Source organism: Pempheris klunzingeri, chromosome 21 (assembly GCF_042242105.1).
Source record: "Pempheris klunzingeri isolate RE-2024b chromosome 21, fPemKlu1.hap1, whole genome shotgun sequence".
In the NCBI taxonomy this organism is placed as follows: domain Eukaryota; kingdom Metazoa; phylum Chordata; class Actinopteri; order Acropomatiformes; family Pempheridae; genus Pempheris; species Pempheris klunzingeri.
In genome coordinates, this window is record NC_092032.1 from 11,765,721 (window position 1) to 11,780,535 (window position 14,815).

Here is a 14,815-nt window from a genome sequence, read left to right on the forward strand (position 1 = left end):
CTTTTCTGAAAGGTGCCACTAGATGTCAGTGCGTCCACGACGGTTACGGTAAGGTCCTCCCAGGACTGAACCATGCATTCTGTCAGAGGGGTGATTGTACTTTTATATGAGATATGAATACGGTAAATTTGCTTCAGAGGGGAATATTACTGTTATATATTGTTCAAATGCATTGTAAAGAAACGTCACGTGGCCTAAAAAAATATTAACGTCGTATTTGTGCAGAATTAAAATAATTGTCCCCTGCGGTTGCACTTCGCTGTATTGGTATCATTCACTGTCATGGCTCCCTGAACAAGTGGACGTTCGGCCCTGTTACGGTACCAAGATCTTCGCAGAAATACAACATTTCTTCGCCTAGTTCACCAGAAAAAGGGGTTTAAACGACTCTCTTGTTTTGCTCAGATTATTAATTCATCATGGCGGGGAGCAGCACGGCTCAGAAAACATGGGAGCTCACCAACAGCATGCAGGAAGTCCAGAGCATAGATGAAATTTACAAATATGACAAAAAACAACAACAAGAAATCCTCGCTGCGAAGCCATGGACAAAAGAGTACGTAAAGTACGGAACAGCAATGTAGTATTTAGTTAGAAGTTTAAGTGGTTAAGTTAAATCTTGTGTGTGTGTGGCAGTTTATTCTTACAACACCCTAGATAGCTTGGCTACAAATTAGCATTGGTTTATTTGTCAACAGCAGTACAGCAAAGTGTGTGTGTGTGTGTGTGTGTGTGTGTGTGTGTGTGTGTGTGTGTGTGTGTGTGTGTGTGTGTGTGTGTGTTTGCAAATGTATTCAATCTTCAATATTACCTTAATATACTTGATATTGAACGTATGTATTCTTTGGACCCATAGTCATCACTATTTCAAGTATTGCAAGATCTCCGCCTTGGCCCTGCTGAAGATGGTGATGCACGCCAGGTCTGGAGGAAACCTGGAGGTGATGGGCCTCATGCTGGGGAAGGTGGATGGTGAAACCATGATCATTATGGACAGCTTTGCCTTACCCGTGGAGGGCACAGAGACTCGAGTCAACGCTCAGGCTGCAGCATATGAGTACATGGCTGCCTACATTGAAAATGCCAAACAGGTCGGACACTGACTTCAATTGAAGGACATTCTACAGATTTCATGATTGAGACCAGAGGAGCTAAACTCTGCATATTCACTGTTCAGAATTAACGTTACATTATTGATATGTGTTGTGCATCACCTGCTGTAGATTTAATTTTTAATTTCAAGACTTGGGCAAATTTCATTCAGCAGTTCTTGAAAACCTACTTTAATGTTTGTCTGGATTTTGAAGCCGACACAAAGATGTGGTGGTTTCTGACCATAAGGTTGGGCAATAATTAATTCTTCAAAGGTCTTGGCTCAAATTAGGGTGTTAAGCACTGTATGTCTTTAACAATGGCTACTACATGGTGGATATTTTTTTGTCTTCAAATTAAAATTACATTAAACTTTAATTCTGTTGACAGTGACAGGGAGCATATTCCTACAAAAAAAAAAAAAATTATGCACTGCACCAAATTCTGGCAGCGATAATAATATTTGGTTGATATCCTCATGCTATCTCTATTTTTTTCTATTACCTTTTTTCCTGTGATATTTTTGTCTCATGCCTTGAATGATAACCTACATGCCTCTCTAATCTGTCAGGTTGGCCGGCTGGAGAATGCCATCGGCTGGTACCACAGTCACCCGGGCTATGGATGCTGGCTCTCGGGCATAGACGTCAGCACTCAGATGCTCAACCAGCAGTTCCAGGAGCCTTTTGTGGCCGTTGTGGTAAGACTCATTGTTTTATCTGAAGCAAAATGCATCATTTACCATGATTTCTCATTGCCTATTGAGGTTTTCAGGGAAGTAAGATCTTTTCTTAAATATGACAATACAAGTTAATGAGGGTGTAACTGAGACAGGGTTGAGATTGTTGATGCATGAGTTGTAGGTTTCCATATAGTACTGATTAATGTTTTGCTATTGCAACCATATATGCTATTTACACTTCATTTGGCTTAGCAGTGCTTAAATGCCATAGGCATCATACAATTAAGTGTGTATTTTCAGCACACTGACAGAAGTCTCCTGGTAGCCAGATTTGTGTCGTCCCCGGAGGTTTGTGTGACCCTTGACTTTGTTTTCCTGTTCTACTGTATCTTGCTTCCTACAGATCGATCCCACTCGGACTATTTCTGCAGGGAAAGTCAACCTTGGCGCCTTCAGGACCTACCCAAAGGTAAAGCAAACACTGTAGCGGCAGTTTTCCTGAAACTATAATTTTGAAAATAATAAAATAAGTTGTTATTAATGATTTGTCAGTGATTTTTGCTCATGTTTGTAGTTTTTAAATTTGGGTTACATTTTTGTATATTTTTCATACTAAATAAACTAATTGCCTGTCCATCTCTCCATTAGTTTAGTAATTGTCTGGTTTTGTTACAGAAAACCTCTATTGTTTGTTGTTATTTCTCAGCATTTTTTCTTTGGATTTTCAGGGTTATAAACCTCCTGACGAAGGACCGTCAGAATACCAGACAATCCCCTTGAACAAGATTGAAGACTTTGGTGTTCACTGTAAACAGTGAGTATTAGTATCAGTATTGTCACGATATTGGACATATTTACAACAATACTTATTAAACAAATATCATGTAAATTCTAGTTTTAGTATTTCATGTTGATTGCAGTACTTTAATATAGTGTGCTCTGTACTGTGTGGCTGTGTACTGTACGTGACTGGTATTTTTGCTTTGATTTGCTTTATTTAGGTATTACGCCTTGGAGGTAACTTACTTCAAATCCTCCCTTGATAGAAAGCTTCTGGAGCTCCTCTGGAATAAATACTGGGTCAATACTTTAAGTTCGTCCAGTCTCCTTACGGTATGTAGGCAACTTCAAAAAGCAAAATGTTTGCTAATTGTTTGACATTTTGATTTATGGTTAATTATTACACTATAACTCATTGAGACATGTGGTCACCCGCTTGTGATGCTGTGATTTATTGCTGCTTAGTAGCCAACAGTCCCTGTTTATTGATTTTAGTAATAAGCTTAATTTAAACTTTTTAACAAGAGAGATAAGTATTAAAGTTGGACCCAACTCCAGTGATACAAATCCTGCCGTGGTTCACCATGGATCGTCTCCTCTCCCCCCCGCAGTTCACTCTAAAGACTGAAAGCCCCTCATGTGAATTCTCATTGTGGATGCAGTCACTCTGTCCCGAGCTTGACTAAACAGTCTAAATAGGCATCAGGCTTATCCAAACAGTTAGCTCTTTGGCATTCTGGATGAAGATGAATTGACTAGATGTCAAGAACGAGCTGCTCCTTGGGTGACAGGCTTTGTCAGTTGCTACACTGTCACCCTAGTCAGGGGCCCCTGTGTCATTGTGTTTTAATTACCTATTCCACTAAAAACACGGCCTCACCTTAAGCAAACTTTTCACTGACTTCTTTTCATTCACCACAACACACAGAGTGTTCCTACAGCTTTCTAGACAGATTTGTTACCAGTCTGCAAAATTCGTTTTCTTTGTGGAAAATCTGTTATCTAGCTTTTGTTGGCAAATTGTGCATGAATGGGTTTCTGTGTGTGTGTGTGTGTGTGTGTCGGATGGTCAGAACTCGGACTACACCACAGGCCAGGTGTTTGACCTGTCGGAGAAGTTGGAGCAGTCGGAGGCCCAGCTGGGCAGAGGCAGCTTCATGCTCGGGTTGGACACACATGACCGGAAGTCTGAGGACAAACTGGCCAAAGCAACACGAGACAGGTAAATCTTTTTCTTTAAAAAAGAGGCTACATACTAAAGGTTTTAAAACATTTATTAATTTCTGACACTATAATTCTAGTGTTGTCTTTGGCTGTGGCCTGTTTCCCATTGCTTACTGTACGTTATAGATCCTAAAAAGACTGTTTTTTTAATGTTACGTTTTTATTTCCATCTTAGTTTGTTACTGCGTGATAATAAGTATTTGCCAATTAAACAATTTGTTCACATTACATAACTGTCTTTATATTATATTGATAAGAAGATCTTTTATGAAATATATCACATTTCCACTAATAATTTTAATGGAACCAAATGCTGGTTTAAAGGATGGAATGATAGTAGAATTTTTTGTATGTCAATTTGAATCTTAAAATATTGTTTAGTGTTTCATTTGGGAGTTTGGGGTGACAACTAACATTTTTTTGTTAGTTTGTGGATTCATTTCTCAATTAATTGATTAATCTTTTTTCCCATAAAATCACAATAATTATAAATGCTCATCACAGTTTCCAGAGAGACATCTTTTTAAATGATTTGTCTGAACAACTGTCTGAAACCCAAAGATTAATTTTACAGTGATTTAAAAGACAGAATCACTCAAGCGATCATAAAAATAATTTTTGTTTTTATCGACTAATTGACTCAAAATTTCAGCTCTAGACTGAAGCTCTAGACGGCCTGTAGTCAATTGGGTTTTCAAACCTTATTTGATTTATAAATAGTACAAGAAAAATGTAAACCTGCAGCACTATTACATTTTCATTTTTGTCATGAAATATAATTAGATAGGTTAGTGATTCAAACTAACCAAAAGAGCATCCAAAGTAAGCTTACTAATTTATTTATTATTTGTTATAATATAACATATAAATAGTTATGTCTGATAAACAGACAGAGACATGACGACAGACAACACACTCACTATTTATTGCTCTTGCAGACGTAGCATCTCTGTATTCTGTTTCTGTTCTGCTGGGGTACTTGAACTAACCTCCTTTTTTACTGTGGTTTGTTTTAGCTGCAAGACAACCATAGAGGCAATTCATGGTCTGATGTCTCAAGTCATTAAGGACAAACTCTTCAATCAAATCAACACATCTGCCAATTAAGCCTGAACTATGAGCCCATTTGGATTTCATCTGGATTTCATCTTGTGCATGTCTCGCACTTACTGGTTTATGTTTAACTGCTAAGCGTAGCATTATCTGTGACTTCTCCCAGGAGTGCTTTTTTATTGAATTTCTTCTTTTGTAGTAGAATTGTTAAGGATTATACATTCAGGACCCATGCAAAATAAAACCTAAATAGTGCAAGAGCTGTATGTGGGTATTTCATACTTTTTAAACAAAATAATGATTTAAATTCAGTCTACATTATGCAACAAAGTTTATTGTTGCTAGGAAATGGAACACAGGTTTTTAAGGTGGACATTTGTCCTCACACACTTGGTCTATGTAGATACATAACAGTGTTCTTAAGGTGTGAGGCACTGCACCATTGTTTCCCTTCATGGTCTTGCTGTTGATAAAAATTATTCTACAGCCCTACAACTATTCTGCAGCCCAGCATCTGAGTGCACACTATGGTTGCATTTAAGCCACAGCCTAACCTAGCATCAGTCAGTCATTCAAGTGTAGCCTGTCACAGCATTACATAATGGAACAACAAACTCAAGCCTCTGCATAGGCTCAAAGGGAATCGGTTGCCATGTGTGGGAAGTCTCTGTGGAGTCACTCCCTGCACGGTTTGGCTCTCGGTGGTACAAACTCCAACAGAGTGGCCAGCTCGTCAGGTTTTGGTGTGGCAGTGACGCAGCGCAGAAACAGAAGCTGTACACTGGAGTCTATTCACCCAATGTGTCTGCTCTCCATCGAAGCAGACACTCACCAAGCCTGCCTCTTTTTACAGACGGCCGCTTTGGCCTGGGTTTGTGTCATGTCTTTTTTTTTTTTTTTTTATGGTATTGTAATGGCTAAATGTATATTTTTGATGTCATGTATCACAGAGGAGACAGTCCCAGTGGGACAGGGGTAGTGTCTGTTTTTTCTCATGTGCATGAGCTTTGGCACCACTTCTTATAATGATTTTCTTTTACCATTATTTAAACCCTGCCTTAAATTTGAGGGTGTTCAGTGTAGTGGTTTAGGAAGAGGAAACTTATTAGATTATATTTAATGTAATTTAGGAATGTAAAATTGTTGAATAGGTTTTCTGCACACACAGTCTCCTGAATACCTTGTGTTTTTGCCAGATATTTAAATGTATTACATGGATGACTGTCACAGTGCTGAGAAAGTATTTAGAGTATGCTTTTCTAAAATAGTTTCACCTAATGTTTGGTCTTTCATGGTGATTTAAGAATCAGTGAAACATATTGAACTCGTTGGACATGTAAATATTGTGATTATCACCAGATGGACATTTGTATGCATGACTTAAGTTGAAATAGAAAAATTTATGTAAATTCTAATCAAGTCAAATTGTGGGGAGCCAAAGATCCATTACCCATGTATTTTACCTTACTCTTTTAACATTTAGCAATTTTCTAATTCCAAAGTATGTTCCCCATTACTATAAAAAAAAACCCTCAGAGATTGCAGTGGAATGTTTTCTCCATTGCTGGCTACACAAAAGTAAAGAAGTGAACTACCAGGCGATTTGGCATTGGCTGATGTGAGAGCAGCAGACTGATAGGGCTCCTGATTAATAGCTGTGGTTAGCTACAGTATCTAGGTCCTACTGATCTAATGGCCCCACTAAGATCTGGAGATGATATGTTTACTTTAGCTCTCAGAAGAATTAACCCCACATGCATCCTGCTGTGTGTGAAGAAGTTAGTCCCAGCCCAGAAATCTGGAGGTGCTACACTTCCTCTCCACCATGTGCTCCTGCATAAGTGGAGGGAAGTTACTCCCTTACAGGAAACCCAGGTCTTGACATGATATAGATTAAAAATGCAGGGGTCACTGGGAGATGTGAGCCGTGGCCCTGATTTGGTAAGTTTGGTGTCTGAAAGACAGTTTTTAGTATACATTTAGTGTAGTGGATGTACTTTGTGTTAATGTGTGTGATTTACTGCTTAAGCTGCAAAATAGCTTGTAACACCCCTGTTATTTTCCTAATATATAGTGACAAATTATTTTTCTAAAGCCAATACTGGATTTTAGAATAATAAAGAAGTCAGTAAGTCGCTCCCTTTTGTTTAAACCATAATGTATGTATAGCAATTTCTCTTGCTTTCATTCACAATTATTATTCACAATTATTATTAAAACGCAAATAAATACAATTATTTCAACTAATGGTACTTCCCTAAATTGGCGATCATAACCATGATTGCTTGCTTGTAGCCTAAATCATACTGGTAACCATGACCATGTTTACTTCCGCTCCGCCGGTGTTACAACAAATTCTGTGACCCATCAGATTCTGTGACGGGCGCGATGCTTCCGTGGTTTCTATAGCAACCACACGGTCTCAAACAAAACAGCCCAACTCGCGGTTCGCTTTAAAACTTCTATATAACAGCTTATCTAGCGTTAGCTTGCGTTTTAAAATTTACTGAAGACCTCGAGAGGTAGGGGGGTGAAGTTAATGTTTTACACATGTCCAAATTTACTATAAGAAATGACCATTTCAATGCTAAAGTTGGATATAGGAGACGCTACAGTGTTATGATAGCTTTTAAGCTATAACGCTAGTTAGCTATGAATGCAGCTAACTGTCCACTAATTAAATAAAACATGAACACATTTCCTGTCCCTCACGTACAGCACCCGGGCATTTATGAGTGTCGCACTTTGTTTGACAGTGATAAAGTGCTGTCCCCAAGTCCCTGAAGAGGAGAGGCCCTGGGGTGTATAAGCTCAGTTAGCTTTAGCTATATCGTCTGCCCAGCTATGGTTTATCGATCAGTGTCTCTTGTCACCAGTAACCTCTGCCTGATGCCTTGAAATCAAACGTGTTAAAGACCTGCTGTCACGTCTCTCTGCCTCTCTCTATACCGACTACTATGCTTTAGCCACACACACAGACTGCTGTGTAATTTACTGGTGGAAAGGAGATGTATAGTAATACCTATGTGCAAAGTACAACCAAAGACCAGATTTTCATATCTCAATGTCAGGTCAAGCTAATAAACAAGCCCCATGGGTATTGAATGAAAGGAAGTACTAGAAGCTCTGCTCAGTCAGCCAGGGAAATTGACCATCCTAATTACAACACCAATTGATGGGTCACCCAACCTTTGGCCTCTTAGCAAGTTTACTGGAGAATAGTGATGTTTTCTTCATCAGTTATCCCTAGTTGTGAATTGACAATTAGCTTTTAGGCCATTTAAGGTTCTGTACAAGGTTAATCTTTGCCTGTCTTTTGTGATTACAAATGCTGAAGTTATTTGGCGTTTTAGAAATAGTTATGCAGAGGAGCATTTGTTCCAGCTAAGGTCTCTTTCAGCTCACGTGTCTGTTTTTCTCCCTAACAGACAAATCTAGTCGCTGCTGTGGGCTAAATGCTTGGCTGAAGCTGAAAAGGATCCTCTCTGAAGCAGCGTCTGTGACGAGCCACCATGGTACGCCTGACCATAGATCTGATTGCTAAATCTAGAAACCACTTCAAAAAGAAAAGGGGCCTCTCCTTCCCAGACTACCTCAAGACACTCACCCACCTCCACTTCTCCAGCAAGAATATTGAAGATATTGTAAGTAGCTGTTGTTAACACTGATGTTTTAATCCCGTGCTTTTCTTCTGCTTATTTGCCTCACGTTTGAATTCTATTTTCAGGGTGACCTCTCCATGTGTAGAAACCTCACTGTTCTTTACCTGTATGATAATCAGATCACACACATTTGCAACCTTGGCTTTGCCTCCAACCTCACCCATCTGTACATGCAGAACAACAATATCACTCACCTGGATAATCTCACTAATCTGCAGAAGCTCTCCAAACTGTGAGTAGACAAGTTTGACCGATTGATGTCCTGGGCTGTGATAGCGATTTAAAGTAAAGGTGTGTGTGAACATGTTTGTGGTTTTTCTACTCTATAGGTATCTGGGTGGAAACAGGATTGTAGTGGTGGAGGGTTTAGAGAAGCTCTGCGAGCTCAAGGAGCTTCATCTGGAGAACCAGAGGCTGGCACCAGGGGAAAAGTTGCTCTTTGACCCCAGGACTCTCCTCTCACTGGCTGTATGACCTACTTTTACACTGTTTTGTACAGAGATAGTAGGATGATCTTCACTCCATGAGTAATGAGTCCATGATTTTTTTAAAGTAATTAAAAGGTCAGAGGAAAGACTAGTTTTCAGTTTTTATACAGAAAGATGTGTGTGGTGTATCAACCTGGTAGGTTATCACATCCCGTCTTAAAGATTCCTCAGAGGCCAGTGATCCATGTAAAAGCCGTATTGTGCTGGGTTTGATGATGTCAAAGAGACCTCTGTTGCTCTCTCTGGTCTGACAAATCAGTTAGGACTACGTTTACTGCTCAGGCCATGGATAAACACACCAAAAGTCTCAGCTTCTTGTTTGTTTGGATAATTAAAGAAATTGCTGTGCAAATTTAAAGAGTTCCAGCTTTTTATAAATGTGCCATTATAGAACTTCAAACCAAGATGAATATTTAGCAGCAGCACTATCTAGAGTCTGAATTGAACATCCTAGTAGTTCAGACATATGAAGAGATCTAAACGCTCAGTTCAAATGCATCACAAGCAAAGAAAAAGTTGTAAATACTGTAAAATGCACTTTTTTTGCCACACACGATGTTACTTTAATGTACTCCCTCTATATATGTTAGAGGACCAACAGTTGGGATTAACATTTGGTTGAATAGTTGCTGGGTTTTCTCCTTTAGGACTCACATTATAGGATTCATTTGTAATAGCCTGTCATTGTGTTACCTGTAAAAGTAACTCCTCTCTCTTCATCAATCTGGATCCTTTGCACAGGAATCTCTTTGTGTCCTGAATATCAGTAACAACAACATTGATGACATCAGGGACCTGACAGTGCTGAAGGAGCTCCAGCATTTTTCTGCTGCTGACAATAAACTGCACAATATGGAGGTAAATGTAGCTTAGCTAAGTGTCTGTGAAACCAGTTGCCCTTTAAGACTTCGTCCTCAGTGTGACAGCGGTAGAAACTGACTGCGTGCTGTGCACTGAGCAGTCAAAGTAAATAGTACCACATCACAGCAGCCATGCATGACATGGCGTATTAAAGTCAACACACCAGCCTATTAGTTGATAGGGTCAGCATTAACATTGTTCTGTGACTTTCTGCAATGGCCTGTGAAATTATATGGAGAACAGGGTTCTAAAGAACCAAATCCTGCAAATCCCGCCATAGGTTCCCAGTCTCCATGACTCGCACAGGGTCAGAATTATTCAACAAATCAGCGAGCTATTCCCCTGAGAGTTTTCTCGCTGACAGCTTTAAACAAGCACAAGTTTCTCTTTTTCCTTGGGAGGCTGATTTTTCCTCTTTGCCCCAGAATCCTCTATTTGATACCCTAAACCACCAGTACTTAACTTTATGGGAGATTCATCTGTGGCAGAGATATGATTTATGCTCAATGATTTCCTTGAAAAGTGACCTGCTTGTTTTTGAAGCTCACTCTCTGATGGCGGTTAATTTTCTGCTTGAACTAATATATATCTTGATATGAATTGATTATACTAACTGAAATGTTTGATGACTTCATTTAATTCCTCTGTCTTACTGTCATTTAACACCAGGCAGACATACTGAACGCATTATGATTGACTACATTGCTAAGGCTACTTTTTGAACACAAGTGATTTTCTTTTGAGACCGTTGATGCAGGTAATTGCTGTACACGTGTCAGTTTTAGCTGATATCTTCTATAATTTATACAACCCGTCTGCCACTATTGATCCTGCAAAGACAGCACTCCAAAGGATCAATCCCTTCTCCTGCGCCATTTGCTCAGAATCCAGAGGAAACATTATGGATTTTTAAAATAGATTATGACAGGCAGTCAGCTAGGGTGACAAATGGGGAGCATCTTCGGAGACCGCTAGCTGTGTGCAGGGCAGAGAGGACAGGGGAATCGAAGCCCTGGTCAAATACAGGTTCATAACTGGCCCATCATTAGTCCAGGAGAGCGAGCCAGCCAAGCTCAGTGAGTATCCAGCCTATGCTGCTCTCCACGCCCCCGCGTGGGGGGCAATTTGGCGCTAGGCTGCTCTTCGGTGAGGGCCTTCTGAGTGACGGCCCTGACACGATCATTTATCAAAGCCTGGGAGCGCGCGGTGCTCAGGGGTCCCCTCTGAACTGATTGCAGCACGAGCTGGAAAAGTGGAAGCGCTTTGGCCAAGACAGGAAGGCAATGAACAATCAGAGCGTGTCCAGAGAGTATTCATATTTCCAGGCTTGGATTAATGTGCCTTTAGATAAACATACAACTGCAGGCAACTCGCTGGAGGAGCCAGCCTCACACTGCCCCAGGAGAAAACTTGTAGTTACATGACACCGGCGACACTGTTTATTAAAATAGACTGATGTGTTGTTTATGCACTTTCCACTGGCCCTTGTACTTGACATTACCATTCATTTATGCTGTGCCTTTAAAAGTTTTGCTGATGTTTGTCTCCGATTAGTAATAATATTCTAAATGTGCATCATATTTGTTTAAAAGAAAGTTGTCCATTGTTTCCTGTGGGATTACTGAGCTTTAGAGACACATCCATTTGAGACATTGGTAGTTAAAATGAAAACACAACACATAATAGCAGAAGTTTGTCTTTTTTGTGTATTTTCAGGAATTAGAGGATGAGTTCAGCCACTGGCTTCAGCTGCTTCGAATGGATTTAAGTGGAAATCCTGTGTGTAAAAAGCCAAAGTACAGAGACCGCCTGATAACTGTGTGCAAAAGCCTTGGTGAGATATTATTCATTTTCCTGCCCAGTGCCATCCACACCAATTAGTGATACAAATGAGAATATACACTGCTGACTTTTCAGTTTCAAATGTACGTTTTTTTTTGTTTCATTTCTTTTTTTATAGAAGTTCTTGATGGGAGAGAAATTAATGAGTTAACCAGACAGTTCCTTATTAACTGGAAAGCATCTAAAGAGGCCAAGAAGAAAAAAAACATCAAACATATGAGGACCGGACCGCTGATCCCTTATCCCTTAACAAGTAAGTCAATAAATGCTGTGCTTTTTTTAATCTGCTGTAACATCTTTGCCCACATTAACGTAACATTAGATCAGTTGTATTTGAACAAATCAGTCCTTAATTTCTTACAGTGATTTAAATTTTCTTTCTTTGTATTCATAGTCCTTTCATTTACTTACATGTATTGATTATTCAGGTGTATTAGAAATATGATAATATGGTTCCCACAATAATGAGAAACAGCTCCATTCCGATAGCATCTTATATATTTTCTGTAAAGTGTTGAAACCACTAAAAAGTGTTTTAAAGATTGTCCATTTTTTCTGCTACCACATTTGTCACTCTTTACTTTATTATGTTGGGTATGTTTTACACCTCTGGCTTTGTGTGTATGTCCTCTGGTGTGACTTTGTTTACATTCCAGGTGACTTTAACATGGGTCAGGGTCCACATCCCGGTCACGTCCACAGTCACGCCAACGTGCAGAGGTGGAAGCCACAGCAGTCTCTCAGGTCCAGTATCATAGTTCACACAGATCTCAGTTAACGTGAGAGAGAATGTTTTTCACTTTGTCTATTTCATCACTTACTAAATGATTTAAACTGCAGACAGTAAATTCTCTGTGTTACAACCAGCTGTCATGCAGAATTTATATCCTGTATGATGAAATGTACAAATTAGTAGTAATGACAACTGCTAATAGGTTTGAACTGACTCCACATCCTGATCCATCTTACAATTCTTCCCAAAATCAAGAATAAATGTTTTGACATTAGCTTTATTATAAAGCGGTATCACTTGTTTTATGTCGGTTATTTTTTATACCCTCATTCTTCCTTCTTGACAAGTGACTTGCTATTTTGTTATCAATCACGTTGTCATTCTTTATTGAACATTCACTAAATTTCAGGCCATAAAGTTATCGTAGCAGAAATGTTCTATGATTATTGACCAGTGATCTGGTGATGGTTATTCTTCTTTTCTTTTTGATATCACAGGGCACCAAAGTTACAGATTCCTGTGTGTGGACTTCTCAGTCACATGGCTGTATCATCACCCATCTGCAGTCATGTGGATGCTTAAGACAAACCTACCAGTCCACTAGAATCTCCACCTCCTGTGCACACACACATTAGCCAGAGCCCACCAGGGCTAACCCTGTGACTGCCCTGTTTAAGCACCTTGGTCGTCGTAGCTGTGTGTCTTTAATCCTTGTATGTTTAGCAGGACAGAGAACAGACACTGTCACCTCTGTGCTGTGACGTCTGAAGCTGTAGGCACTTAGGAGTCCCTGCAGTATACTTCATGTAGCGGATTAGAATGGAGGAGTTTCACAGCACATGTTCAAAGTTTTCAATTTTATCCTTCTATTATAACTAAATCTAAGTTCCTACAAATGAATGAATAGGCTGGAGATAATCTGCGTTTGTTTAGAAAGAAATTAAAGAGTGAAACAATGAGTAAGTGGTTTTCACATTTCTTAAACTCACTTTCACAGCTGGTTTATTTCCAATTGCATTTTTGGGGTCTGAGGATATAAATAATATATCTAAATCATTTGCTGATAGTCCTACATTTTCTTTGGTGTATGTAATTTTTCTTCTGCGTGTGTTTTGTCAGATAAGTGAACTACAAGATGCAGAGTGGCACAATCTAAATGATCAGCGTGCCTTACCATTACAGGGCTTTACATTATCTAAAGCTAATAACATATGCTCTTATTCAAACAGCTCTGATAAATTGAGTACTTTTTAAAATTCAAATACAATAACAATAGGGATGTGTTTATTGTCACCATTGTTGCTAAATGTTTGAATGAGTATTTAGGAGCCACGTGGGTGTGTAACCCCTGTAAGATGCAGGGTTATTAGGGAAACAAGCTTACTTAACCTTCCTTTACTTCGCCTTATAATTAGTGGCCCGGAGCAACACTGTTACTCCATCCTTACAAAAACAATGTTTATTAAGAACAGTCCGAGGATATACATATTATGAATAATTCCTTTCATTAATTTGCCGACATCTCCGTTTGGAGCCCTGGAAATCAGGGTGATTAATTTAGGAGTCTCCCAAGAATTTCCTCAATGCCTGCCTGTTGATTGCAGTGCTGGAGTTTATTTATTAGCTGTTGCAATGAGCTTGCAATTCAAGACACACTGGCAATTAGTCAAATGTTTTGTGTATCACCTTACACTTGTCAGCTGGTCTTCGTGGTCTATTGCAAAAAGCGTTTTGAAAGACTAACCTTAATTTTCTGACCATGACGAGCACATTTTTGAGGTAATTTTGACTAACTTTCCTCCCGGTGCCACTTTTTGATAGGCTTATAAAGAAAATACAGTGTCAGGTTCGCAGCCAATTAGAGTGGGACATGGCCCACCACATATCGGAGTGAGAGGAAGAGAGAGTCCTGCCTCTGGCGTTGAAAACGAGCCTCTGCCGCCCTCACACAGAAATAAGTTGGGAAAGGGAGAGAGCGGTCTTCTGCACTGTGAGGGAGTGTTGTGGGCCGAGTGATTAATTACGTCGGAGTGAAATACTTGTCCACCGCTTTGTGTATCCAATAAATTAAGGGCTCCTGAGACTTTTAGGCACACAGGTGAGGTGTTGGATGAGCGTACCAGGGACTGCTGCGCACCTTGTCTGCAGACGCACCACTTTATAAGGATAAGCTGGACGTGGCCTGGGACTGTTCTGCACCGAAGAGCAAATTCTCGATCCTCCAGAAGCCCTCTTTGGATTGCCTTCATGTCGTTTCTCACGACGGCGCCTTTGAGAGATAACAGAGGTAAACAACACAATCAAAGCACCAGCCACAAACTGCTCTCATGAGCGTGCACACTGGCAGTTTGCCTGCCAGGGGCTTGTTCTTGTGACATGTCACTGGACGATCAGCACG

At 39.8% G+C, this 14,815-nt stretch overlaps 2 protein-coding genes across 2 annotated transcripts; both read left to right on the forward strand.

Moving 5' to 3' along the window:
- The first annotated feature begins 284 nt into the window (after positions 1-284).
- Positions 285-5,089, forward strand: cops5 (COP9 signalosome subunit 5). The gene is made up of 9 exons (XM_070852848.1): positions 285-320; positions 406-556; positions 857-1,091; positions 1,664-1,792; positions 2,178-2,243; positions 2,503-2,588; positions 2,776-2,887; positions 3,628-3,776; positions 4,795-5,089. The coding sequence occupies exons 2-9, from the start codon at positions 420-422 to the stop codon at positions 4,883-4,885; spliced, it is 1,005 nt and encodes a 334-aa protein (XP_070708949.1). The 5' UTR covers positions 285-320; positions 406-419; the 3' UTR covers positions 4,886-5,089.
- A 3,254-nt stretch (positions 5,090-8,343) lies between these two features.
- On the forward strand, positions 8,344-13,320 carry ppp1r42 (protein phosphatase 1, regulatory subunit 42). Its single transcript, XM_070853293.1, has 8 exons — positions 8,344-8,475; positions 8,559-8,725; positions 8,823-8,961; positions 9,723-9,839; positions 11,559-11,676; positions 11,803-11,937; positions 12,341-12,428; positions 12,915-13,320. Exons 1-8 carry the CDS (start codon positions 8,344-8,346, stop codon positions 12,997-12,999), a joined length of 981 nt encoding a protein of 326 aa, XP_070709394.1. The 3' UTR covers positions 13,000-13,320.
- The last annotated feature ends 1,495 nt before the right edge of the window (positions 13,321-14,815 follow it).

Bases quoted from the DNA above. Each gene is read 5' to 3' on its own strand.
- cops5 (XM_070852848.1), top strand. From the start codon at position 420: ATGGCGGGGAGCAGCACGGCTCAGAAAACATGGGAGCTCACCAACAGC. The intron at 2,589-2,775 runs GTGAGTATTAGT...TGCTTTATTTAG, and splicing joins TTTGGTGTTCACTGTAAACA to GTATTACGCCTTGGAGGTAA. The intron at 2,888-3,627 runs GTATGTAGGCAA...TCGGATGGTCAG, and splicing joins GTTCGTCCAGTCTCCTTACG to AACTCGGACTACACCACAGG.
- ppp1r42 (XM_070853293.1), top strand. From the start codon at position 8,344: ATGGTACGCCTGACCATAGATCTGATTGCTAAATCTAGAAACCACTTC. The intron at 9,840-11,558 runs GTAAATGTAGCT...GTGTATTTTCAG, and splicing joins ATAAACTGCACAATATGGAG to GAATTAGAGGATGAGTTCAG. The intron at 12,429-12,914 runs GTCCAGTATCAT...TTGATATCACAG, and splicing joins AAGCCACAGCAGTCTCTCAG to GGCACCAAAGTTACAGATTC.